General features: G+C 52.3%; 1 protein-coding gene and 1 long non-coding RNA gene across 5 annotated transcripts; one reads left to right on the top strand and one right to left on the bottom strand.

Annotated features, from left to right (window-relative positions):
- Positions 1-135: 135 nt before the first annotated feature.
- MRPL23 (mitochondrial ribosomal protein L23) lies at positions 136-6792 on the bottom strand. Of its 3 annotated transcripts, none has more exons than XM_043923526.1 (5): positions 6710-6792; positions 4880-5002; positions 3946-4028; positions 3380-3435; positions 136-340 (listed from the first exon to the last, which is right to left on the bottom strand). In XM_043923526.1, exons 1-5 carry the CDS (start codon positions 6724-6726, stop codon positions 176-178), a joined length of 444 nt encoding a protein of 147 aa, XP_043779461.1. In that variant the 5' UTR covers positions 6727-6792; the 3' UTR covers positions 136-175. The 3 variants fall into 3 exon arrangements, with proteins under 3 accessions (XP_043779461.1, XP_043779454.1, XP_043779470.1); XM_043923519.1 differs by having other exon boundaries at positions 3362-3435; positions 6710-6790; XM_043923535.1 differs by lacking the exon at positions 6710-6792 and adding an exon at positions 6482-6629 and having other exon boundaries at positions 3362-3435.
- LOC122707726 lies at positions 5317-26591 on the top strand. Of its 2 annotated transcripts, XR_006344894.1 has the most exons (5): positions 5317-5389; positions 6965-7084; positions 8012-8255; positions 19978-20224; positions 22534-26591. It is a non-coding gene; the product is annotated as an uncharacterized LOC122707726 (long non-coding RNA). The 2 variants fall into 2 exon arrangements; XR_006344892.1 differs by having other exon boundaries at positions 6965-8255.

Below are 26591 nucleotides of genomic sequence, written 5' to 3'. Positions count from 1 at the left end.
GTGGTGGGGGGGTGCGGTTCAGGGCCGGCCTGGCTGTCTCGGGCCCGCAGGCCCAGGGGGCCAGGAGGACCCAGGCCGGCTCACACGGCGGATCCCGGCGCGGGGTGGGGGCAGAGCACACAGGGCCAGGCCGTCTCCACAAGCGGCACTTTATTCTGGCGGGGCGGCCAGCCCGTCACAGGCCAAACCAGCCCGGGACGCCCCCGCGCCGCGGGTCGGGGCTCTGGAGCCGCCGCTGCTCCTCCAGCACCTGGTCCCGGAGGTCCTCGTCTGTGGGGCGGCCTCCGGACTGCTTTCCCTTGGGAAACAGATCTGGGAACGTGAAGGTCTGCCCGTGTGCCTGCGGACAAAACAGACGGGCTCAGCCCGGGACCCTGGCGGGGCGGTCCGGGGGGAGATGGAGCTGCCTGCCCCACGCCTGCAGGACAGACGCACGGCCAGAGGACAGATACGCGGGCTGGGCCTCGGCCTTCAGCAGCAGAAGCCACTGCTGTGACAGGCCCCTTCTCACTGAGGCCGGCTCTTCACTGGCGGAGCCCAGTGAAGCCCCGCTCCCAGCAGGAGCTGCCAGGCCAGACTGAAGGCAGGGGGGCAAGTAGAACGGGGCACAGCGCACGTCTGCTGCCTCCCCGGGACGTTTCCCACCCGAAGTACCTACATGCCTTCACCCACATGAAAGACCAAGACCCCTCCTGGCTCAGCTTGGCAAACAAAACACATGTAACGTACAACGAAATGTACACGCAAGCCGTCTATAAATCAAGACCGGCTTTGCAAATTAACTGGTTTTACGTCTTTCACTGAAAGTTCAGAATGCAGGAGGGCTGGCTAAGTCCCAGCCTGAACCCCCAACACATGGCCAGGGTACACCAGTCCGGCCCGTCAGGGGGCTGGGGAGAAGAGGGGACCCCGATGGCGGGAGGTGAGCAGCCACCTCCGCACGCTGCACGTGGCAAAGCGGCTCCAAAGACTGGGGGGACCTGCCGATGTTTGCAGGGCCATGCCGTCCACCTCTGGATGGGCAGAGAGATGGAGGCTGGCACCTGGATCTGGAAAGTTTTAATAAGTAAAATCAGTGAAGTGAGCTTGGTTCTTGGAGACCCTTGTTTTGTGAAGAAGTTTGGATTTGGGCAGGCGGCCAAGCGTGATCTGCAGCAGCCCACAGCGCCGGCCCCGAGAGTGGGGCGTTCACAAAGCCTGCTCACGCGGCGAGCACAGGCCCCAAGCCATGAAAGGCCGCGCCTGTGCGCGCGGTAGCCCGCCTGCAGGAGGGGTCGCTTACACATTTCAAGACTCTCTTTCTTCTTCTTTAAAATACCAAAGGGCAATAGTTTACATGCAGGGCTGCTTGCCCAGAATGGGGGATTTATGTTTAATATACCGAGGTGATTCTGCTAGCTTTCTGAGGTGGGGAACCCAAAGTGACATTTTTAACTATAAATACAAAGATGGCAATCTGCAACAGCCTGGGAGGGACGGAGGGCGCCACGCAGAGTCCCCCACCGCCTCTCCCTGCGACGGGCTCCGTGCCTGGAGAAGGTCAGCCTGTGCTCTCCCCCACCGTCTCTCCAAGACGGGGCTCCCTTCCTAGAGAAAGGCGCCCTGTGCTTTCAGAAATAACTCTCCACCCTTGTGAAGCTGATGAGCAGAAAAGCAAAGGAGCGGGTGGGGGGGGCATCGCAGTGAAGAGTGAAGACACCGGGAGGGCGTGGGGGCCGAGTCCCGATTTCTCTACAAAACAGAGGTCTCCACAAACACATAGCCTCTGTCCCTGGCAGGCTGCAGCTGGGGGCCGAGGCTCCATGCTGTGGGGTGACCCAGGCTCGCCAGCTCCCCAACTCTCCACCAGAAAGACGTTCATTGGGTTGTGGGGGGAAATCCAGGACCCCCACCACGTGAGACTGGCTTTCTCAAAGCAGCCAACCCCACATGCATCTGGGGGCTTCACTTGTCCTGCTGCCCGATGTTGGGGCACTGCACTGTCAGCTCTGATGAGACGCTGGGGGGGAGGCCTGCCAGGACTCGTGGGGGACAGAGAACGGAGCCCTTCAGGGGACGAGGGCCCAACCTCCCGGCCCGTTTCCAGGCAGAGATCTGCTGGAGTCAGCAGGGAGGGAGTCCGTTACGAATTTAATTTTGGAGCAGAGGGAAGCGTGCCGGGCGGGGACGCGCTGGGGCTTCACAGGGAAGAAAGGCGGCCGGGCGGCAGCTGCAGATACGCGGCTCGGCTTCCAGAGCGAGGTGGGGCGGGAAACGCCAGGCTCGGGTGACTCAAAAGCCACTTGTAACTATAGCTCCCGCTCAAGGGCCTCGTGGCGAATGCCGACATATGGGGTGTCAACCGGCTGCCATGACAAAGACAGATGGCCCGGCTGAACGCAGAGGACACAGGCGTCTTTATAAGGCCAACGGCTGCTCTCCTGCCCTGGATTGGCTGATTTTATGCACAGCAAATATTAGGCCAAATAATTACGGGGGCCCCTGTTTAGAACAACTGTGACTGTTTTTCAGAAAAGCTGCCATGCTAACTGGGTCTTTCACCAAACTGCCTCCTAAGGCCCGAAACAGGGCCCTGGGCAGAGGTGTTTTCATAATAACACCACTGCCACCTAGCGGCCGGCCTGCGGGCGCCTGCCCGACCAGGTTGTTTACAGGGAAACTGAAGGAGCTAGAAGACCCCTGCCCCCACCCCACCCCAGCCAGGGTTTCAAACAGCAGCTAGCTGACTCCATGCGCGGGTCCAAGGTCACCTGCCCCATCAGAGGGATCCCACCGGGAGCCCACGGGCCTCACTGCCGGCGGCCAAGGTTGCAGATCCTAACTCCAGGGGTTCTCTGTCTAGGGGAAGCTCAGGTCGGCAGGAAGGAGTGGAGAGGGGCTTTGGAAATGCGGGTCTCACTCTCACCAGCTCGGGGTTTCGGTCAGCAAAGGCTCAGCTGGGGTGCTGGACCCCATTCCCGGAGCCCCTGCTAGGCAGGAGACCGTGTGAAGAGAAGCTGGCCGGGGTGGGGTGCGGGGGTGCCGACCCCCACAGTCCAGGCCAGAGGAGAGGGGGTCAGTCAGGACCCAGGACTCCCCACGTGGTCTGCCCCTGAGACGGGGGCCCCTGCAGCCACGCACCTCCACCCCAGGCACCAACCGCTCCCTGGCCTGGACGCTGGTTACTGTCTGAACCGACCCCTAGGCCAGGGAGCCTGCTTCTGTCCTCAGCACATTCACAGCTGGCCCCGGAGAAGTTCCCGGGAGCCCGCCTAGCCCTTCCCGCCCCAGCTCCTCCAGGGGCCCCGTGCGGACCAGAACGAAGGGCCAGCCTGGGCCCCGGGCTCTGCCCGGCCCGGGCCCCGGCGGGGTGAGCGCTCACCAGCTGCACGTACGCCACCTTGTAATCGGGCTGCTTTATCCCGACGTTCCTGTGGTCCCTCCTCCTGCTGGAGCCTGTCGGAAGCGGGAGAGACAGAAGCCTTCACTCCCAGCATGCAGCTCTCAGCCCCGCTAACCCAGGAACCCGCTTTCTAGAAAGAGGGACACACGTGGGCACCTACGTCTGAGGATGGCCACCAGCCTCTGCTTGGTGCAAACCCAGATGGGTCTAAGACAATCGGAGAACTGGCTCTCCCTTGGTGTCATGGAGGCTCTCACAGCCTGACCTCCCTTCGACAGAGGATCGTCATATTTACAACTAGGAAACCAGAGGCTGGGGAGCAGGGGTCAACGGGGAGGCATGAGAAAGCCCCAGTGGAGTAAAATGAGCACTTTGCTGACCAAGGCCAGCGTGGGGGCGCCAAGTGGGGGCCCTGCTCTGAGGAGCCGGTGGGAACCAGGCCTCCGAGTCCCAGCCCCGGGAAGGAGGGCCCCTCTCCCCCCAGGCGAAGGACCACGTGCTGGCGGGGCTGACAGGGGCCAGGCCTGCTGAGCTCGGGAGGAGCCCCCGGGCCTGCGACCCACCGTGCTGTACCCTGGTCCGCACGGCAGCCACCGGCACGCTGTAGATGCGCTCGAGGTAGTTCTTGAGATCCACTCTGGTCATCCTGGGGCAGGAGGGAAAGAGGGGCCTCTGAACAGGGTGGAGAAGGAAGCAGCCTGCCGGGTGGCGTGAGCTGCTGAGCGCAGACACCGGGTGGGAGCCGGCCGGGGCTGGGGCCGGGCCCTGCTGACCCTGCAGAGGCGTCTGGACGCAGCAACATGGGGGCGATGGGGGACCGGCTCCCAGGACTCAGTCCTGGTCACCCTGCCTAGGGGCCTAGCTGACGAGCGGAGGGGAGGAACGGCCTGCGAGTGCCCTCTGGCTGCCGGGAGCCGCCTGCAGTGCCCAGTCGCCTGCGTTGCAGCTGCCGCCCTGTCCATGGCGCCCCCGCCCCCCACCAGCACAGGCGTCTCCCAGCAAGGATGGCCAAGGCGATGGCGGTGCCGTCCCCTCTTCCCCTGACAGGGCCCAGCCTCTCCTGGCCTGGCCTCCGAGGCGGACGGCATGACCCTCAGCTCCCACGGAGGCTCGAGCTGATCCCAGAGCCCTGAAACCTCAGCATGGGGTGCAGAGAAGCTGTGTCTCCTCAGCAACAGAGGCCTCTGTGAAGGACCCACCGAAGGACGGAGGCTCTGGGAGCTGTGGTGAGCGGGTGCCGGGGTCAGAGCCCAGCCTCCTGGGAAGGGCAGCCAGACCAATGCAAGGAAAGAAGTTGGGTCTCTCAGGCTGGACTTCCCGGGGGTGGCAAGGAGCCCAAGGCACCCTCACCCAAGGCTCTGCACACACCAGGTGTCGGTGCAGGGCTGCCTGCAGAGTTTCTGTGGTAGGAAGACCCTTGCTGTGAGTGGGGTTCAGCGGCACCTCCAAGGCCGTGGGCCCCCGGCCTGAATTCCTCTGGGGTAAGGGGAGGCTTACTCCATGGGGATCCGGAACTGCACAGTGTCCTCAGGCTGGGCCGTGCCGGGCCGCACCAGCTGGATGAAGAAGTTGGTGCGGAAGACCCGGAGCTGGGGGTTGCCCAGCTGGTACAGAGGGTACCTGCAAGGCGGGGGGGGGGAAACAGGTCATGTCAAACGCCCAGAACACGAGGCTCCCAGGATGCCCCAGCAGGGTGCACAGGTCATCACGCCCACGGGGCTGAGGAGCCGAGGGGGCAGTCACCCACAGGTCAGCCCTTCCCTCACCCGGTATGGGGCAGCCAGTCCCATCCCCGGGGCAGTGTGGCCTGTTGACCCTCAAGGTCGGCCTTTGGAAAGAACCAGTGAATGATTCACGAACAGACGACGTGCCCACCCTGCCTTGTCAACAGGCTCAGAGTCATGTGTTTGTTCAAAGTGCCGGCTGCACAGGCACGCAGCCCCCGCATGGCTGTCCCCCCGGAATGGGCCCCACACCCAGCATGGCCTCCAGCTCCCTTCCGCTCAGGTGAGGTGGGATCAGTCGGAACCAGCTTAATCTGCGCTGGCTCAGCCCCGCTGAGAGGACAAGGACAGGGCCACCTCCACCCCCGCTCCCCCCCACCCCATGCTGGAAGCGCCTGCTCATCCTTGACAAGAGTGAAGATCAAACGATAAAGGGTGAACAAACAACGGAAAAAAAAGATAAGGGACTCAGGGGCTCAGGAAGGCGGTGTTTGCAGGTCACCAGTACATGCTCACTGCCTGCCTCCCTCACCCCTCAAACCCCAAAGCGGGACAGAGACATCTAGAACGTATGGGTGGGCACCACCTGTGGTTCCAACCCATCCCTTCCAACTGGACCTATGCCCCCGTGGGTCTGGTGGGTGAGGAGGGCCACACTGCCAACTGGACCCAACCAGGCCTCAGGGCTCATGGTCCAAGGAGGTGGGGGCCCAAGGTCGGCAGGGCCTGTGAGGGGTCAGGGGTCCACTGGGAGCCAAGGAGAGGTGTTTCGGTGGAGGGTGGGCACAGGGGCTGACGATGCCATCAAGGGATCCTGGTGATCAGTTTGCAGCATGGCACACGGCGGCCTCTGATCTGGGGGGGCACCAAGAACCAGGGGAGAGGGGCTCGGTGAAGCCAAGTCCCAGGATGCCTCTGGGCCTCTCAACTCTGGGGAGTAGGACTGGCCGGGCCGAGGTCCTGGATGGGGCATCCTGGGAGTGGCAGAGGCTCTGGACCCTGACACAGGTGGGGACGCCCGCGGGCAGACCAGTTCTGAGCTAAGTGCCAGCTGACATCTACTGGGGTCTCCTGGTGACCCCGTCGCACGTGGCAGCTGCCGGACACCAGCAGCAGCACCTCCCGACGGCAAAGCGTCGGGCGCGGGTGGGGGGGTGGGCGGCGTGCCCGCCCACGACGGAGCCTCGCCCTGTCCTCGTGGGGCTGGGCCGGAGAGTGGCCACCAGGCTCGCCTCTTCCCCCTGGTGACCGGCCGCGGGCACTGCAGGGGCCACGGTTCGGGCCCCTGGGAGCTGCCGGGGCGGGGGGCGCGCGCAGCCCGCGAGGCCCAAGGCCCGAGGCCGGCGCTGACCGGCCGCACCGACCTCCCGCTCACCTTCGCCGAAGGCCAGGCTCGACCCCGGGAGAGGCTCGGGTCCCGCGGGCCCCGGAACGACCCCCGGAACGACCCCCCTCCCCGGCCCCGCCCCGCCCCGCCCCCACGGGCGCCCAGACGCCGCGCGTCCCGCCGGGTCCCGAGTCCCGACCCCGCGGCCCGGCGCCCCGAGCCCACGCTTGGGGGCGGCCACGCCCCCGACCCCGAGCGCCGTGACCCCCCACTCACAGCACGTTCCGCGCCATCGCCCGCTTCCGGGGCCGCGGGCGGAAGGAGGGGCGGGCCCAGCTTAGGCCCGCCCCCCGGCGCAGCGCCCCCTGGCGCCCGGGAGGACGCGCGCCGCCCGCATACCTGGGCCCCACCTGGGCCCCACCTGGGCCCCACCTGGGCCCTGAGCCCTGCACACCCAGCGCCCTACTTGTGCCCGGCAGCACACCCTAGTGCCACCAGCCCCTCACGTCCTCCCTCCTCCCCGGGGCCCAGCGCACAAGTGGACCACCACGGATACCACCACGGATGCCCCCACGACTCCAGCCTAGTGCCCAGGCACACTGCTGGCCACCCACCACCCAGAGCCTGCCACCCTTCCAGCTGGTGGCCCAGGTGGGAGACTGGGGGAGTGGGGAAGGTGTGAATTCGTGGGAGGCCCCAGTCGGTAAAGGATCCGCCTGCCAGTACAGGAGACCTGGGTTCAATCCCTGAGTTGGGAAGATCCCCTGGAGAAGAAAATGGCAACCACTCCAGTGTTCTTGCCTGGAGAATCCCATGGACAGAGGAGCCTGATGGGCTACATATAGTCCATGGGGTTGTAAGAGCCAGACACAACTGAATCGCTGAATTACCACCTCTCGCCACCTGGCCACAGTGGCTGCCTCCCTCTGTCCGTGGAACTCTACCACCCCACCCCAGCCCTTCTGGCCAAGTTCTCGTGCCTGAGATGCCCCCCAGGGCCCCCCAGCCATGCCTGCCCCCCCAGCCTCCGTGAGGCCATTGGCTTTTCCAGGCCGCAGCGGGCCCGCCCTGCTTCTAGCCTTGGCACAGCCCTCACTGGGGCCCTGTCACAGAGCAGGATCAGAGACCCTCTGTTGTACACCCACCCCCACGTACACACAGCGGGCAGACCTGGGGGGAGCGGGGCTCTAGGGTGGGGGCAGGACAGCAAGGAGGCAGGAGCAGGGGAGCCTGGGAGGGCGCAGGGGCTGCTCCTGGGGGCCCCAGGGTGGGAGGGGGCTGGAGGGCCCTCCTCACTGTCATGCTTGGTGCCGGAGACCCTAAGTGGATTCATTTAAGATGAAGAGACCCATGGTGGGGCGTGGCTGCTGGGGGGGTCAGCTGTGAGTGGGGGGGCCGCGTGCCTGCAGGGGAGGGCAGAGGAGGGCTATGGCCGGCTGTGGCCAGGGCCCAGCGAGGCTGACGGTGACCGTGGCAGGGCCCCGGAGGTGGGGAGAGGGCGGGAGCTGGAGGACAGGGGTCCCCCAACCTGGAGGCCGGAAAACTTTCTGCTTCATTTGTAAAGCTTTGACTCAGCAGACACGTGGCCAACCCAGAGAGAGGTCTCCATGTTGCTCAGAACGTGGCTGGAACACGCGGATGGGAGGCGGTGTGGGTCGGCATCCTGCTGGACCTCGGCAGGCGATGCTCTGATCAGTGAGGCTGAGAGCACGGAGGTCCTCGATGGGCTCTCAACAATGCAGACCCCGCAACACTAGACCGCTTCTCTGATTATCTGCCAGCTGGATTCTTCCCCTTCCGGCCTGGGACCTGTGAGTGCGAGGTGGGTGAGTCTTGATCCTCCGGGCCCCGCGGGCGGCCTCCCACCCCACTCCCCACCACCCTCCCCCCAGCCCGGGTCATCACCTCCCCCCCTTCCCAAGCAACACACAGCTTTGGGGGCTGAGTTTGCCAAACAGAGGAGAGGATGCCAATTAAATTCAAAGCTCAGATAAACAACTGTCTTTATTGTTTTTTAATAGACTCTTTAAAGAATGATTTTAAGTTTATAGGGAAATTGCTGAGAAAGTACAAAGGATTCCCATACACTCAGTTTCTCCCGCCCCTCAGCCTCCCATAGCATTAACACTTACACTAACGTGACACGTATGTTACAGCTGATGGGGCGATGCTAGTATGTTGTCATTAGCTGAAGTCCACAGTCGGCTCGAGGCTCACTCTTGGTGGGCCGTCTACAGATTTTGCCAGATGTACAGGGACACGTGTCCACGTAACAGCACCACACCTACGGGGGGGTCACTGCCCAGAAAACCCGCTGGGCTGCTCCCGTCCGCCCCCGGTCCTGACCCGGCACCCGTGGGTCGTCCTGCTGTCTCCATGGGTCTGCTTTTCCAGGCTGTCCCGTGGTTAGGACCACACACTCTGTAGCCTTTTCAGACTGGCTTCTTTCCCTTGGCACTTACATTTGCTCTGCGTCCTTTCACGGCTTGTGAGTGGATTTGTCTTCAGAGCTGAATGATACTCCATCAGACGACATAGGATGAGATGGTTGGATGGCATCACCGACTCGATGGACATGAGTTTGAGTAAACTCCAGGAGATGGTGATGGACAGGGAGGCCTGGTGTGCCGCAGTCCATGGGGTCGCAAAGGGTCGGACACGACTGAGTGACTGAACGGAACTGAGCTGATAGGCCCTCACCTGATGCACTGCAGAAGGGTCCCCACTCCCCCACTGAGGGGCGTCTTGACGGCTTCCCCATGTTGGCCGTGATGAATAAGCCGCCGCACTCATCCAGGAGCAGGTTTTTGCCTGGGCCTGTGTTTTCAGCTCTTCGGGGTTCGGAACCAAGGATCGTGGTGGGTGAACCCCGTCGTGCGTGTGTGCCGTGCGTAAGACGGCGCCTCGCCTTCCCACCAGCCACAGGGTGGTATCTGTTGGTGTCCGTGTTTTGGTTCGGGCCTTACAGACGTGTAGGGACATAGTTCTTTTATTTTAAACAAACATTTTCATGTGTTAGATCTGACTTCCTGACGTGGGGCCCCCCAGAGCTTGGTGCCGGGGAGGCCCGGCAGTGGCCCGGGGGAGGAGGCACCCCCACAGGCGGGTGAGGAGGAGGGTGGGCAGGAGCCCTCCCAGGGGCGGCCTCCCCACTGTGCTTTGCAAGCCAGACTGGGGAGCGAGGGCTTCTTTCTGAGAGTAGTGGGCATCCCTGGAGGGCTCCAAGTTGGGCAATGGGTGGGGGGGTAGATAAGATGAGCTTGGAAGTGCTTTGGGGCTGCCGCTGAGGACCACGGTGCCTCAACATAAAAGAGTGAGATGTACTGGCCTGGCTGGGGGTGTGGGGAGCTTGGGGCAGAGGTGGGATGGGGCTGTGGTTTTGCATGCGGCTGTCAGTGCGCCTCCTGGAGGAGCCAGCACTCCCAGGGCACGCAGAGGCCGCATGCGAAGGCCCCCAGCCACATGAGAGAGAGGCAGAGGGCAGGGTGGGGGCGAGCCCCGGGCCTGCAGGTCTCCCCAGGTTCACAGGCCCAGAAGCTGAGCAGGTCCCCCCGTCCTGGGGTCGGGGTTGGGGGGGGCTTCATCACAGAACACAGCTGAGTAAATCACTGGCTACTGACCGTGCGCTCAGCCTTTGGCCTGTCTCCCCTCCTCAAGGCGGCGGGGGTCCTGGAGGCCCTCCCTACTCAGGGCAGGCTCTCCGGCCGTCAGCCCCCTTCCTTGGGTCTTTTCCCAAAGCTTCCTCGTGAGCGTCACCCAGCAGCGCGGAGAAGGGACTTGAACGTAAATGAGAAGGCACCCGTGCCCGCTCCATGGCTCTCAGAAGGTCCAGGAACTGGGGACAAGACAGCAGACGCTGTAACGAGTGAGGCTGTCGGGGGTCTCACTGCTGGGGGCTCCAGGGGAGGGAGGTGTGGGCCGGGGACTGGGGGCAACACCAGACATACGGGTCTCACGAATCTTAGCATCACAGCCTAGCCTTGCAACCTGGGCGACTCCGAATGTTCCAGAAAGTTCCGAGGGCCGTTCTGAAGAGGGCGGGGGAGGGCAGTAAGCACACAGTCCTGATGGAGCGTACGTGCGATCAAGCACACGTCTCGTGGAAGATGTTTTCAATGGTTCTCATGCTTTTCTAAGTATGAGGAGATGCAGGAAGCCGGCTTTATGACATGTTCTCCTGGAAAACTGTCTGTGGGCCAGTTCTGCCAGTTTTCCCAGAGTGCCCCCCATCCTGCCCTTTGTCTTAAGCTCCTGGAGGGCGTGTTGGCGGCCAGCGCTGTGCTGGGCGATGACTTCATTCCTGTAGAACTGTATGGTGGGCAACATTCCTTATTTTACAGTCCCTTCCCCTTCCGCCTTCACTTCAGTCGAGACTCCAATGGCATTGCATGACCAGTGTGTTCCATGGCAAGGATTTCCGTGACGGGTGGCTTGGGTTATGTGACTGGACTAGACCCTGTCAACAGTCACCCCGAACCTCTGGACCCCCAGTCTGACTCCTCTGTCACGGGCCAGGAAACGGGTCGCTCTTGCTGCTTCTTCCTACCCCTAGAATTTTACACAGTTACAGTGATTGATCTGACAAAACTGGCTGGCTGGTCAATCCTTTCAAGTCGTCTGTAATCATCATTCATTTTATCTGAGGCTCAATCGCGTTGTTGTTGATCAAAGAAACAATCGTCTTGTAAAATAGGCGGAATACACGTAATATAACAAAGGGCGTTAATAAGGTCATGAGCGTGTCTTTAAGCTGAGAATGTTAGGTGCGGCCCGCTATCTCCCCCAGTCATCTGGCCCGTCTGTTCTGTACCAGTTGCTATCTTTAAGGGAAATGATACACTGCTCATAAAGTCCACCAAAGATGTCTGCACGTCCAAGGCCAGCGGTGGGTCATCGTGACCCCTTACAGGACCGAGAAAGGAATGTTATCTTCTAAAGAGTTACATGGTTGACGTCAAAACAAGAAAAATAGATTTTTATGGTTGAGCAGGTATTCCTTTCCTTGGGGAGGTCTGGTTAATGCATAATGCAGATGCATAATGCCCACCAGAGGGGAGCGGGGAGGCCAAAGGGCAGGGGGAAAAAAATGTCGTGTTAAAATTTGCCTTGCCTTGCCTTAGAGCTTGAATTTTTTTCCTCAGGTGTTTGCTGTCCATGTTTAGAGCTACTGGTGTGGCCTGGCTGGAGGAGGCCGCCTGAGCCCTGCGGGTCTGCCCCCAGGAGTTGTGGGACCTGGCCCCGTTGTGGGACCGTGTGTCTGGCCTCCTGGAGGGTAGAGGGGCCGCCTCTCGCTGGGGTCTGTACACGACGACCAGGGCCCTCGGCTCGAGGGCAGCGGGGGTCGGGGCGGGGGGGGGGGGGGCTCAGCGCCGCAGTCGTCTGCGCTCACACTTCAGTTGCACACCTTTCCGGCGTGTTTCTGGGTCACCCGTGTTTCTGACCCTGTCACCGGCCCGTCATTTGCTCACGGCCCCCTCTGAGGCTCTGCGATGGGCCCGTCTCTGGGGGTCCTGACCCCCAGCACCTCAGCATGCAGCTGTGTTAGGAGCGGGGCCTTTGCAGAAGCAACCAGATGACAATGCGGTCACTAGGGTGGGTCTGCTCCAGCCGGACCCGGGTCCTGGTGAGAAGGGGTCAGGACACAGACACGCAGCGGGTCCGGCCTGTGAAGACATGGGGGAGCTCGGCCGTCTGCAGGCAGAGCAGAGTCCTCAGGAGGACCCAGCCCTGCCCACACCTGGGTCTCGGGTTTCAGCCTCCAGGAAAACGACAATAAATGTCTGCCATTTAAGCTGCCCAGGCTGTGGGCCTTTGTTATGGTCACCTAGCAAACTAATTAGGGTGTTAATGTTTTCCTTATGGATTTCCAAGTGCATTTAGTGTATTAATTATATTACGCCCTTGGGGCTTCTCTGGTGGCTCAGTGGTAAAGAACCTAGCTGCCAACGCAGGAGACACAGGTTTAATCCCTGGGTCGGGAAGATCCCCTGGAGAAGGAGATGGCAACCCACCCGAGTGTTCTTGCCTGAGAAAGCCCAGGCAAGAGAGAGCAGCCTGGAAGGCGACAGTCCACGGGGTCGCAAAGAGTCAGACATGACCTAGTGACTGAGCAACAATAACCCCCTTGTCTATCATATTTCACCCCAAATATTTTCCCACTTTTGTCATTATACGTCTAGTGTTTCAAAGACAGCTCTGTTGAGATGTAGTTGGCATATCAATACAACACACTGCCCATTCTAAAACACATCCCAAGACAAGTTCTGACTTGTGCAGACACCGTGAGGCCGTCACCCCCTTCAGGAAGGCAGGCACATCCATCACCTCTAAGAGGGTCCTCTGGCCCTTGCAACCTCTCCTGCCACCCCGCCATGCCGTACCCCACCCCCAGGTCTTAAATAACAGTGGCTGTGTTCGTGTACATTTTCTAGGGCTTTCTATAAATGGAAGTATACAGCATGTACTCTTTCTTGCCTGACCTCTTGTCTCTCAGCATAACTATTTTGAGGTTCATCCGTGCCTGTTCATGCATCAGTGGGACATTCCTGCTGATTGCCATCGTATGGACACAGAAAGAATTCTGTTTATCCGTTCATCTGCCGATGGACGTTTGGGTTGTTTCCAGTTTTTGTCAATTAAAAATAAAGCTGCTATTTGCATTCATGTGAAAGTCTTTGTAAGGACAAACATTTCCTTTTCTCGTGGGGAAATGCCTAGAAGTAGGATTACAAGATCACTTGTACGCTTAACTTTTACAGAAAAAGAGACGCTGCCAAACTGTGTTGGTTTATGCTTCCAACAGAGATGCGGGGACCCTCCTCGCTGGCTGTTTGGACGGTCAGTCTTTTTTATTTTAGCTTCTCTCCTAGAATGGTGTCCCTGTGATTTCATTTTGCATTTTCCCAGTAACTGATGGTGTCGGGCACCTTTTCACATCCTGATTTGCCATCCAATTATCTTGTTTCGTGAAGTGTCACTTCTAAGACTGGGTTTTCCCCATTGTCAAAAGTTGCTTTATTGTTGTGTTTTGAAAGGTCTTTATATATTCTGGATCAGCCCTTTATGAAATGTATGCTTTGCAAAGATTTTCTCCCTGTCAGTGGCTTATCTTTTCATTGTCTTTACAATGCCTTTTGAAGAGCAAATTTTAAAAGGTCTTGATGAATTTCAACTTACCCATTCTTTTATTTTTTTTTTAGGGATTATGCGTTCCGTATCGAATGTAGGAGATCTTTGCTTTGTCTGAATTCACAGAAGTTCTCCCCTGTGTTTGTATGGTTCTAGTTTTACATTTAGGTCTATGATTCATTCACTTTGAGTTAATTTTTGGATGTAGTATGAGGTATAAATCCAAGTTCTCCTCCTTCTTCTTCTTTTTTTCCCCTTCATTTGCTTGTGGATATCCGATTTATTGGAAAGGCTGTTACTTCTGCACTGAATTGCCCCTGCACCTGTGGATGATCAAGTTGTCCATGAATAAAGGAGTTTCTCCTTCCTGCTCTTCAATCTGCATGACTTTTTCTTCTTGCTTGATTACACTAGCAAGAACCTCGAGTACAATGTTGGGTGGAAGTGGAGAGAGCAGACACTCTTGCCTCGCTCCTGGCTTAAGTGAGAAGACATTCAGTCTTAGATGCCCTTGTTGGGCAGAGGAAGTTTTCCTCTACTCCTAAGTTTGCTGAGAGCTTTACTTTTTTTTTTTTTAACGAAATCAGGAATGAGTGTTGAATTTTGTCAAATGCTTTTTCTACTCCTACTGAGATGATTATATGGTTTTTATTTTTCAGTTTGTTAAAATGGTGAGTTACTGACTGATATTTAAAAGTCCCAACCCTGCGTTGCTGGGATAAAACACATTTGGTCTTGATGTGTTATCAATATTATACATATTGAGTGCTATTTGCAAAATTTTGTTTAGGACTTTTGTGTCTATGTTTATGAGGAATAGTGGTCTGTGATTTTCTCTTCTTGTACTATCTTTGGTTTTGGTTATCAAGGTAATACTGGCCTCATAGATGAGTCAAAATTTTTTTTGTAGAATTTGTACCTTGTTGTTGTTTAGTAGCTCAGTCGTGCCCAACTCTTTGTGACCTCATGGACTGCAGCACGCTAGGCTTCCCGTCCATGCTCAAACTCATGTCCGTTGAGTCGGTGATGCCATCCAACCATCTCATCCTCTGTCGTCCCCTTCTCCTCCTGCCCGCAATCTTTCCCAGCATCAGGGTCTTTTCCAATGAGTCAGTTCTTCACATCAGGTAGCCAAAGTATTAGAGCTTCAGCTTCAGCACCAGTCCTTCCAATGAATATTCAGAGTTGATTTCCTTTAGGATTGATGTAATTGCTATTATTTTTTCTTTAGCCATTTGGTATAACCCACCAGCAAAACCATCTGGGTCTGGAGTTTTCTTTGTGAGAAGGTTTTAAGTTACACTTTCAATTCTTTAATAGATACAGAGTTATTCATACTATCTTTCTTTGATTGGTCTTTGGTATTTTGTTTTGAAAGTCACTTTCATCTCACTTGTTAAATTTATTGTCATAAAGTTGTGCATAATATTCCTTGGTTATTCTTTTAATAGCTGCACAATCTGTATTGGGCTTCCCTGATAGCTCAGTTGGTAGATAATCCACCTGCAGTGCAGGAGACCCCAGTTCAGTTCCTGGGTCGGGAAGATCTGCTGGAGAAGGGACAGGATACACACTCCAGTCTTCTTGGGCTTCCCTGGTAGCTCAGCTGGTAAAGAGTCTGCCTGCAATTCGTGAGACCTGCATTTGATCCCTGGGTTGGGAAGATCCCCTGGAGAAGGGAAAGGCTCCCCACTCCAGTATTCTGGTCTGGAGAATTCCATGAACTGTATAGTCCATGGGGTCACAAAGAATCAGACATGACTGACTGACTTTCACAATCTGTATTGATGTCACCTCCTTGTTCCTGATGTTGGTCACTTCAGTTCTATCGCTTTTTCTCTTTTCCTGATCTGGTTTATCCATTTTTATTGGTATTCTCAAAAAACAAAGTTTTGGGTTGGTTTTCCTGCTTTTTCTATTGTTCTTCTGTTTTCTATTTCATCAGCTTCTTCCTGGTCTGTATTATCTCCTTTCTCATGCTTACTTTGGGCCGATTCGCATTTCTTTTCAGCTGGGGACTGATTCGAGCTTGCTCTTGCTTTCTGACACAGGCATTTGTAGGAGAAACCTCACCCTCAGTCCTGCATAAGTTCTCATCTGCTGTGTTTTTGTTTTCAGTCTGTTGAGAATCCTTCCTAATTTCCTTTTTGATTTTTCCTTGACTCGAGGACTATTTAGAAGTGTGTTATTTAAATTCCAAATGTTTGAGAATTTCCCAAAGACTTTTTCCTGTTATTGATTTAAAATTTAATTCCATTATGGTCAAAGAATATAATTTATGTAACTTGAATCCTTCTCAACTTATTAAGTCTTGTTTAATGGCCCAGAACATGATCTATATTGGTAAATGTTCCATGTGCACTTGGAAAGAATGTGTATTTGAATGGCATGCTCTATAAATGTCAATCAAGTCAAGTACTGCTTTAGTCTCCTAACTTCTTGCTGATTTTTCTGCACTAAACAATTAATCATTAATTTCCAATTAATTATTGATAGAGGGGTACTGAAATCTCGGAGTGTAACTGTGCATATAATTATCCTACCAGTTATAGCCTGTTTAACTTTATGTATATTTCAAAGGTCTGTAATTCTTAGTAACCTTTTGTGTCTTTATATTTAAACCATGCTTCTTGTAGGCAGTACGTAGGAGGATTCTTCCTTTTTTAACCCCAGTATGACCATCTCTGCCTCTTCACTGGGGTGTTTAGGCCAGTTACACGTAACGTGCTTAACCATGGAAGGAAGCAAGTGCGTCATTTCTCGTCCATGTTCTACGGGTCCTGTCTCTTTTTCCTCCCTCTTACCTCTTCTTCTGCGTCAATCAAGAGTTTTATATGTTCCGTTTTGTCTTCTTTGCTGGGTCTTTCGATCTGTGCTGTTGTTCTGGCGTTAAGGGGTTTACAGTGTGGACTTCTCACAGTTGTTTTTGATTGATTGGTTTTCCTCCTCCTTATGGCTCGCTTTTTCCTGCTTCTTTGCCTGTTTGCTAATTTTTGATCAGATGCCAGACATTGTGTGTTTCCCCCTTGTTTGTGCAGGACCTCTTTCTACTCCTGCGAACGTTCTGGAGCTTTGTTCTGGGGAGCAGTTAAGTTACCCGGCCATGATCTGACCCTCTCTGGTCTTGATTTTTTCGGTTGTAAGGTGGGCCTGGGGAAGTGCCCCATCGGGGTTAACTGCTCCCAGAATTTTCCAAGTGCCCACGGCCCCGTGAAGTGTCCGTTTTCCGAGTCTGGTTGGTGGGAACGGACCCTGTTCCCAGCCCTGCCTGAGCAGTGGACATTGGCCCCTCCACCCCTCCTGGTGGTTCTCTTCCAAGCCTTGAATAATTTCCTCCCAAGCACGTGTTGCTCTTTCCCCGACTGGACATGCGAGCGGGCCCCTCTGCAGGCCTCTGGGGCCCCGCTCACGCTCTCTGCTCCGATACTCTGTGCCATGAACTTTTGTTGCCTGGGTCTCCCTGGACCCTCAGCTCTTTCTCATCAGTTCAAGAATCCCACTGGGCTCCCCCCCAACTTCCCCCTTCCTCTCTCGAGGAAGCAAGTTGAGCAATTCCAAGCCTGAAGCTGATTGTTTCTCATCTCCTAGGGACCGATGCTCTTAACTGTCTGATGTTTACTGCCCTGAAAAATAAATTGTTTCTTGTACTTATATGTTTTTTTGTTGTTTGGTTTTGTTTGGAGGGTTGCTCCAGGCAGGAGGATAAATCTGGTCCCTGTTTCTCCATCTTGCCAGAAGCAAATGTCTGCCTTTTAATTTGGATGAGCATTTCTTGATATACAAAAACAAGCCTTTTAAGCAATGAAATTTACTGAGTCTTTTCTTCTATGATACTTTCATTGTTTGTAAGTTTGTAAACTGTTGCCAGGATGAAAGCAGGTAAATACATACCTATATTTCTCTATAGTTTTATTTTAAAACTTTTTTTTTTTCCCTTCGCATACTGACCTCTGTAACTCTCCTGGCTTGTATTTTGATATTTGGTATATTTGGTCCTGGAGTAAAAAGCTCATTACCTTTTTCTCCTCCTGAATACCTTTCTGATTTTTCTCAACCTCCTGATTAAATGTCCTGCAACCTCTGATGGAGGTGCTGCCAGATTCTTCTGGTTTCGTGGTATCAGGGTGATAAATGTTGAAGAATTGAAACAGCTTGCCCGACCTACAGGAGAGGAGGGCGAGGGGCCCCACAGCGCTGCCTGTGTCTGGCGCCTTCTCGCAGTCGTGTGACCTTGGCACTCAGCTTAGCCCACTCTGAACTCCAGTGTGCTCTTGTGGAAAATGCGAGTGATGAGAGTGTTTGCCTCCTGGGGCTACTGTGAGGATTTCAAGAGACAAAGGCGAGGCAGCTTTGCCTGACTGCTGGTCTGCAGGGAGCTCTCCACACACATCAGATATGCTGCCTTCACTTCTGAAATCTGCTCTTAATTTTCAAAATTTTCTTGGCTCTTCCTGCCTATTTTTCCTTGTATGCGAATTTTAGGTTTGTCTTGCCAGCTCCCTCCCCACCCCTGGCTCACCCCTCACCCCCAAATAAATCCTATCAGAATTTTGGTTGGAAATCTGGCGAACCTATACATGAATTTGGGAAGATCTAATGTTTGCAAATGTCCTACCCAAGAACGTGGTGTGTTTTCTCTTTCTTTCTTTTTCAGACTTCATGTTTTTATTTCTCATTAAAGTATGCTGTTTTCTTCCTACAGATCCTGAACATTTCTGAAGAAGGTTTTTTGTCAAGTATTTTTATGTTCTTCGCTCCCCCTCTCCTTTTTGTTTTAGAATAACATTTTTTAAAATTCTGCTTTATCTTCTAACTGGTGGTTGCTAGAAAATCATAAAAATATTGATGTAAAATATGTATTTTGCATCTGGCTCCTTTCCTGAATTCTCTCATTCATTCTGAACGCTCTTCCGCTGACTCTCTCGGGGCTCCTAGGAATGTGGTATTTTGGTCTCCTCCTTTCCAGAAGTTGTACATCTTATTTCCGTTTAACATCTTTTGCATTGTCTTCAGTTTATAAAGCAGGGCTGAGCAGTAATGGTAAAAGCAGGCATCCTTGTTTGGTTCCTGTCTTGGACTGCAGATACCCCTGTGTTCCACCATCCAGGGTAGATAAAGGAAGTGCTTATTTATAATTTTCTATAGTTTATTGAGCTTGGTGTTTTGTTCTCAGAAATAAGGATTGACTTTCAGCAAAGATCCTTCCCCTGATGTTTAACGATCATGAACTATTTAAGACCTGCCAGAAACATAAATAAAAGTAGGAAGAACCTGCATCTGCCGCCCACCACTTGGCTTAAGAAAGACGAAGGATGTGAGGAAGGGTCCCGTGGCTCTGAGTGACCCCTCACCAGAGAAGCCCTCCCCTGCAGAGGGGACTGCTCATCTGAGAGGTGCAGTCCTCACAGCCAGGCCTATGGAACTTATTTCCATGTGTTGAACCACGTCTGCGGAGTCCCATCGCCCTGTGTTTTTCCTTTGGCGCCTTTCTCAGCGCTCCCAGGGCTGTCTGGGAACCTTTGCCAGGGCACGCATGCAGCTCTGGGTCATTGTTTTAACCGTCAACCCCACTCACAAATACTCCCCAACGTGCCTTCTCTCGGTGGAGGATTGGAGCTGCTCTCATTTTCCATAATTACCAACAAGAGTGTGCACTCAGCAGAAACCAGTGGGCCTTTGCAAGCTGCCCAGGGGCGGACAAATGAGTCTCCCAGGTCTCATCCTCCAACGCCTTCTCCCAGGATGGGCGAGCACGCTTCAGTGCACACCTCCCTCCCCGAGCCTTGAAAGGGAGGTGCAGACAGGAGTCTTGTGAGAACAGGGCCCCCTCCTGGATCACGCCCCCCGATCACACCACCGACACAGGGCCTCCAGCGTTCCGGACATGATCAAGGCCACGTATCCCGTTTGTCCGGCCCTTTCATCTCTCTTGGTCTAGCAGAAGTCATCACTTTTCTGTTGTTGTTCTTCTCAGTCACTTTATTAACTTTTCAGATGCCAGTGTCATAACATTCTTGTTTGTTTATAGTTGAACATAAAATTGCCAGATATACATTCTTTTCTTAAGTAGCCATGATGAAATCGTTGTTTTCACATGATATTTCATTATTTCTCCACTCATGTTCATGGTAAACCTGAGTGTAAGAAGATTAGAAACAACAAACAAATTGTATATGTCGCTGTGTGGGTTCTATATTTTTTGTAGCATCCAGCATGCATTATTCATTTATTTTCATGGGAGTGTAGTTGATTTAAAACACTGTGTCCATACCATTGTATGGTAAAGCGATTCAGTTATGCACATGTGCACATTTTTTAATATTCTTTTCCATTCTGTTTATCACAGAGTATTGAACATAGTTCCCTGTGCCACACAGGAGGAACTTGTCATTCATTTGTTCTTTTTTGCTTTGAAGGATCGGCGACAGCTTTGAAGAGTCTGGGCCAGTTTTCTTGAAGAGGATCTCACAATTGAATTGGTTGGACAGTTTCTGCACAGTCAGACCAAGGCTGAACTTTGGGGCCAGAACACGGCTTCAGTGGCGTTGGGTCCTCTGGGCTGTTCATGGTCGTGTAGGCACCCAAGGCCTGTGTCTCTCGCTGTTGACCGTAATGAGACTGATAACCGGGTTCAGATGAGGCTCACCAGTTTTCTGTTTTCAGGTGTACTTTTAACTTGAAAAATAATGGGAGAAATGTTCACCTCTAGGGTGTGAGGCACTTATTCCAGTTTAACTTGAATTTTATGCTAAGGAAAGCAGCCTGGTGGTGGCCGATCAGACGTCCCCTCGACGTCTGTTTTAATCTTTCGAGGGAGGGGTGCACTGACCAGAAGGAAAGCATGTCCGTGTTAAAATAACGATGAAGCGCCTCCCCTCCTGGGACACCAGTGCCGGCCCTCCTTCAGTGGGATGCCCTTCCCAGGTGCCAAGGCCACACTGACTCGCTGGGTGAGTCCTTAGTCCCCGCGGTCGTGTCTGACTCTGCGACCCCATGGACTGTGGCCCGCCAGGCTCCTCTGTCCCTGGGATTCTCCAGGCAGGAATACTGGAGTGGGTAGCCATGCCCTTCTCCAGGGGGTCTTCCTGACCCAGGGATCCAACCCGGGTCTCCCGCATTGCAGACGGATTCTTTACCGTCTGAGCCACCAGGGAAGCCCATTTTATAGTAAAATGGAACTTTAAAAAAGAAGTGGGGAACTGTGCTTTTAAAGCCTGCCAGCTCCCATCAGATGGGCAGTGCCCACAGGAGCCCTGGCTGGCTTCTATACCTGGAACAAATTCCATCCTTGCAAGGCCTTGTCTGGCCCTAAAATGGCCTGGATGGGGACCCTTCGGACATTTCAAAATGGATTTTTATTTTTGCACTTATAGTTAAAGAAGCTAGCTCTGTAAAACATCCCTTTCTCAAGATTCTGAGCCTGAGAGGACAGAAGCGCTCCCGGGAGGAAGCTCGGTGTTAGAACTCATCATGTCCTTGAAATGCAAGCACAACCCCCATTGCTTGTGGCCAGAGCCTTGGCTCAGCGAGAAGAACATAAAACTGAAAAAAAAATGAGGGGAAACTTTTAAAACTGAATCAGTAAAACTATGAGATCTTTGTCTGTGTCTATCTGGATGTACGTACATCTTTGTACGCTTATAAATAGGGTCCTTTGTTCCTTGCGGTTAATATTACTGAAATTAATTTATAAAAGAGCTCTATTTAGTTGGCTTACAGTAGAGGCCTCCCTGGTGTCTCAGACGGTAAAATATCTGCCTGCAATGCAGGAGACCTGGGCTTGATCCCTGGGTTGGGAAGATCCCCTGGAGAAGGGAATGGCAACCCACTCCAGTATTCTTGCCTGGAGAATCCGATGGACAGAGGAGCCTGGCGGGCTACAGTCCATGGGGTCACAAAGAGTGGGACACGACTGAGCGACTGAACTGAACATACACACACGCACAAGTGCTTACACATTAAATATAGTGTGTAAATATTTCTAAATATAACAAAAAACTAAGTTTTTAGAAGGAACCTTGTGATATAAGATTGATCTTCAATAAATGAAAATAAATTTAAGTTGTTGGTTTGATTAACACAGGCATGTCCTTAGGGCCATCGACATTAAGTATAATTAAGAGAGCAGACTTCTGGGTGCCAAGGAGGAGGGAAGGAGGGGGAGTTTGGGGTTAGCAGATGAAGACTATTATACAGAGAATGGATAAAGGGCAAGGCCCTGCTGTCTAGCACAGGGGGCTATATTCAATAGCCTGTGATAAACTGTTATGGAAAAGAATATTAAAAAAGAATGTATATGTGTGTATATAACTGAGTCATTTTGCCCTGCGGCAGAGATTGGCAGAACACTGTAAATCAACTGTGCTTCATTCTTAAAAACTGAGGGACTTCCCTGGCAGTCCAGTGGTTAGGGCTCTGCGCCTCCAGTGAAAGGGGTGTGGGTTTGATCCCTGCTCAGGGGACTAAGATCCCACATGCTGTGGGCTGCAGCCAAAAACTTAAAAATTAAAAAAATCGAGAAAAAGGATAATTGTGTTTTATGGTATGTCTACTTAAAAACAGTTTCTCCAGATTTTGGTAATTTGAAACTTTAGGTTTGCTAAATTAAATTAAATGATGGGAATTCATTACATAGCCAGATCACTTCCAATGGAGATAAAATACTAAAACACTAATTGCTAAGCAAGTCTAAGTTTACCTACTGTATCTTCTTAACAGGGAAAACTAAAGCTGTTTGGGTTACCTGGACACATGTCTTATACCACATTGAGAAAATAAATTGTGCTGGGGCGGGGGGGGGGGGGCGGACGTTTCTAGAGGTTACAGAATAGGTTTACAAGTTTGCTCACCAGGAGATGTTGAGATGACAAGCAGTTCACAGGTGCTTGCTTCTTGGTTTTTGCTAAAGATTCAGGTTTTTTTTAAGGGCTACAAATTATAATATATATGTAATTAAAGCTACTTTAACCTAGATGCCCACAGGCAGATGAATGGAGAAAGAAGCTATGGTGCATATATACAATGGGATATCACTCAGCTGTAAAGATGAGCACATCTGAGTCGGTTCCAATGAAGTGGATGAACCGAGAGCCTGTTATACAGAGTGGAATAAGCCAGAAGGAGAAAAACAACTATTGTGTATTAACACGTGTACATGGAGTCCAGAAAGATGGTGCGGATGAGCCTGTGCTCAGGGCAGCAGTGGAGATGCAGACGTGGGGGACGGGTGTGTGGATGCAGAGGAGGACGAGAGTAGCTCGGAAACACGTCCATCACCGCGTGTGAAACAGGCAGTGGGAACTTGCCGTGTGCCGCAGGGGGCTCAAGCCCGGCGGGCTGGGGCGAGGGGGAGGGAGGGGACACGTGTGTCTGTGGCCTGCTCATGTCTGTCTATGGCAGAAGCCAGCACAGCACTGTACGGCAATCATCCTCCAGTTAAAAATAAATAAAATTTTAAAAAGCTACCTTAAAAAGGGAAACATTTCAGCATACAAGGAAACTAGGAAGGAAAATAATAAGATGAATGTTTTCAGTAAAATAAGAGGTGAAAAATGGAAATACATTTTGTTGAGGGCAAAGAGTGTGATGTTGTCCTGAAGAATTTTTAAGAGAGATTTTTGTGTGGCAGGAAGCAGCACAGTATTGTAAAGCAAATATCCTTTAATTAAAGATAAATAAATTTAAAAAATAAAGATACTAAACTAATTAGGCTTATTTAGGATGTTAAATTACATGGGAAATATTATCAAACAAAAAACAACATTAAGCCTTCTTTATGTTATGTCTGTATAAATATATTATACACTATGTGTTCCAGAAATTACATGAAATTCCTGGAAGCCTTGTGTGTTCTGACATAAAATGTTATCTGACATAAAAACTGAGGCTCCCACTGAAGGGGCTGAACCCAAGAATTAGGGTAAAAAAACAGAATCTGTAAAGTTTATGGTGTATGTAGACAAAGTCCACTCTGCATCTACAAAATTTATCCCTCACTGTCAGACGTTTCCCATCCTGATGACCTTGTAAAATGGCAATAGCCTGCTCCTAAATCAGAGAAATTAAGATGGGTAAACAACGGCTGTAAATTAAATGAACAATCAGAGCTGTGGGAAACCCAAGACGGCCGCTTGCTTCCTCCCGTCTCCCTGACAAACCCTATTTTTTATTTGATGGAGTAAAGCCTTCCCTTGATGCAAGGCTTATGGCCTCACAATGACAAAGAAACAGTTTAAGAATGTGTGTTCCCCTTGGCCTTTCGCCTCCCACGGTCTCCAATAATCAAGGCACCCACTTCGCTGGGCAAATCATACAAGTCTTAACAACAACTAAAACCTCACAAACTTCTTGAAATTATCTGTATTCTTATCACCCTCAGTCATCAGGCGAGGTCAACAAAGCTAACGGGAAGCCTGGACTCAAAACAGGACAAAAACTAATCACACGGCACTGAGCGACCTGATAAGTGTGATTACAGTTTTTACGACTTTTTGTTTGACATGTTATTGGCTTTTAATCTTTGTTTTCCAGATGTAAAAGAACCTCTCCCCTTAAGCTTATGATGACTGGAAACAAGTTTGTAAATTACCACCCTTGTAAACAGAATTGAAGCATTTCTCTCTTCTCTCTGCCTGACCCCTTCAGCACTAGGAAACCCCAGCGTCCAGCAGCCTTTCCAGGTGAGTAAGGAAGGCCACTTCCTGGTGGGCACAGGAAGCTCAAGACACTCTGGACCTTGGGAAGACAGGAATCCAGCCAAATGCACAGGTGCTGCCAGCAGAGTCTGATAGCAGAGCTTTCCTGGCCGTGGGAGGCCTTTGGAAAGTCCAATTTGAGATTCTCTAGGAGTTAGTTTCAGCACAGCCGAATGTGAACGTGCCCACAACCCCAAAGAGGGCTTCCCTGATGGCTCAGCTGGTGAAGAATCCGCCTGCACTGCCGGAGACCTGGGTTCGACCCCTGAGTCGGGAAGGTCCCCTGGAGAAGGGAACAGTTACCCACTCCAGCATTCTGGCCTGGAGAATTCCATGAACTGTGTAGTCCATGCGGTCGCAGAGTCGGACACAACTGAGCGCCTCTCACTTTAACCCCAAAGAAGACGTCCTGTGGGCAGACAGCACGTGGAAAGGTGCCCATGTCACCGATCATCAGAGAAGCATCACAGTCAAACCCACAGTGAGAGGTAGCTTCACTCCCATCACCAAGGCCGTCATCAAAAAGACCCCCAGTGACAATGGTTGGCCAGGACATGGGAAAAAGAGAGGCCTGGTTGGTGGAAACGTCCGTCGGCGCAGTCACTATGGAGAACGGTATGGAGGCTCCTAAAAAACTAAAAATAGACCTTCCCTATGATTTAGCAATTCCACTTCTGGGTATATATCCAAAGAATAGGAAAGCACTCATTTGAAAAGGCACCCCCCCCCCCTTGCTCATAACAGCATGGTTTACAATATGAAAGCCACCCAAGTGTTCAGCAAAGGATGAGTGTCTGAAGAAGATGTGGTATATATATCATATACACAATGGAGTGTTTTGGTGTTGTTTAGTCGCTAAGTCGTGTCCAACTCTTTTATGACCCCATGGACTGTAGCTTGCCAGGCTTCTCGTTCCACGGGGTTTCCCAAGCAAGAACACTGCAGTGGGCTACCATTTCCTTCTCCAGGGGAATCTTCCTGACTGAGGGATTGAATCCACCTCTCCTACATTAGCAGATGGATTCTTTACTAGTGACTCACTCTGGGGAGCCGCAGAGGGATATTACTCAGCCATGAAAATGAAATCCTGCCATTTTTCAGCAACGTGGATTAACTAGAGAACATTATGGTTAATGAAATAAGTCAGACAAAGAAAGACAAATAGTCTATGGTATCATTTTTATGTGGGACCTAAAAATAAAGCAAATGACTGTACATCAGAAAACAGAAACAGATTCACAGATACAAAGAACCAATGAGTGGTTATCATTGGGAAGCAGTGGGGGAAGAGGCAGAATAGAAGCATGGGATTAAGAGGTACAAACGACGTAAAGTAAATAACCAGGATTTCCCTGGTAGTCCAGTAGTTGAGGCTCCTTGCTGCTCATGCAGGGCACCCAGGCTTGACCCTGGTCAGGGAGCTGAGATCCCACCTGCTGTGCAGTGCAGTGAAAAATAAAATAAAAGTGAAAAGCAGATAACCAGCAAAGGTATGTTGTGCAGCGCGGGGAACCACGGCCACCGTTTTGTAATAACTGTGAATGGAGTGTAATCTATGAAAATGACGAATCACTGTGTTACATACCTGAAACTAATGGCATATTGCAAATCGACTATACCTCAATAAAAAAGAAAGAGCCCATGTGTCCAATTAACCTTAGGTAAATAATCAGGCCAAGTTTCTTGAAACCAGACTTATTTTTTGCAAACAGTCTCAATCTGGCTATACTTGATGGAAATAAGGATAATTTTAGAGAGACAAAATATGTTTTTTAACAGTATACCTTTGTGGATATTAAGTTCTGGTGCTATTGTCTTTGAGGTTTGGTATTTTCTGCTTAAAACTCACTTCCTAAATGACTCCTTGTTACTGTGTCACGTTATTGTAAAGTTTAAGTGAATTATTAAAAGGATGTTCTAAGCTGCTTTCTGAGGCTGATCGCAGTAAATTAACTTTGGATGAAGATCAGACACCCTATGACCTGCACCCAGGAGATTGTGTAGACTGAAAAAGACATCATTTAAAGGACTTTCTCTCCAACCTAGATGGAAGGACCCTTACCAGCTACTCTTCACTAGCTCACGCACAGTGAAACTGAAGGGAATTGACTCCTGAATTCGCACTTCCCACTTTACAAAGGCCTCTGCATCAGACTGGTCTGCAGAGAGGACTGTTGACCTCAAACTCACCTTAAAACGACCATCAGGACGACTAAGACTGCAGGAGGGGCCGCTGACCCAAGGACCCGGGCCAGGCCTGTGGGACCCACCCCGCTAGTTCAGCTGAACGGTTATTCAAATGCTTGTCTCCCTAGCAAAATAAAAAGTTATTGTTC

Source organism: Cervus elaphus, chromosome 2 (genome assembly GCF_910594005.1).
Source record: "Cervus elaphus chromosome 2, mCerEla1.1, whole genome shotgun sequence".
In the NCBI taxonomy this organism is placed as follows: Eukaryota; Metazoa; Chordata; class Mammalia; order Artiodactyla; family Cervidae; genus Cervus; species Cervus elaphus.
The sequence above is the reverse complement of the archived record's forward strand: the minus strand, read 5'-3'. Positions and strand labels throughout refer to the sequence as shown.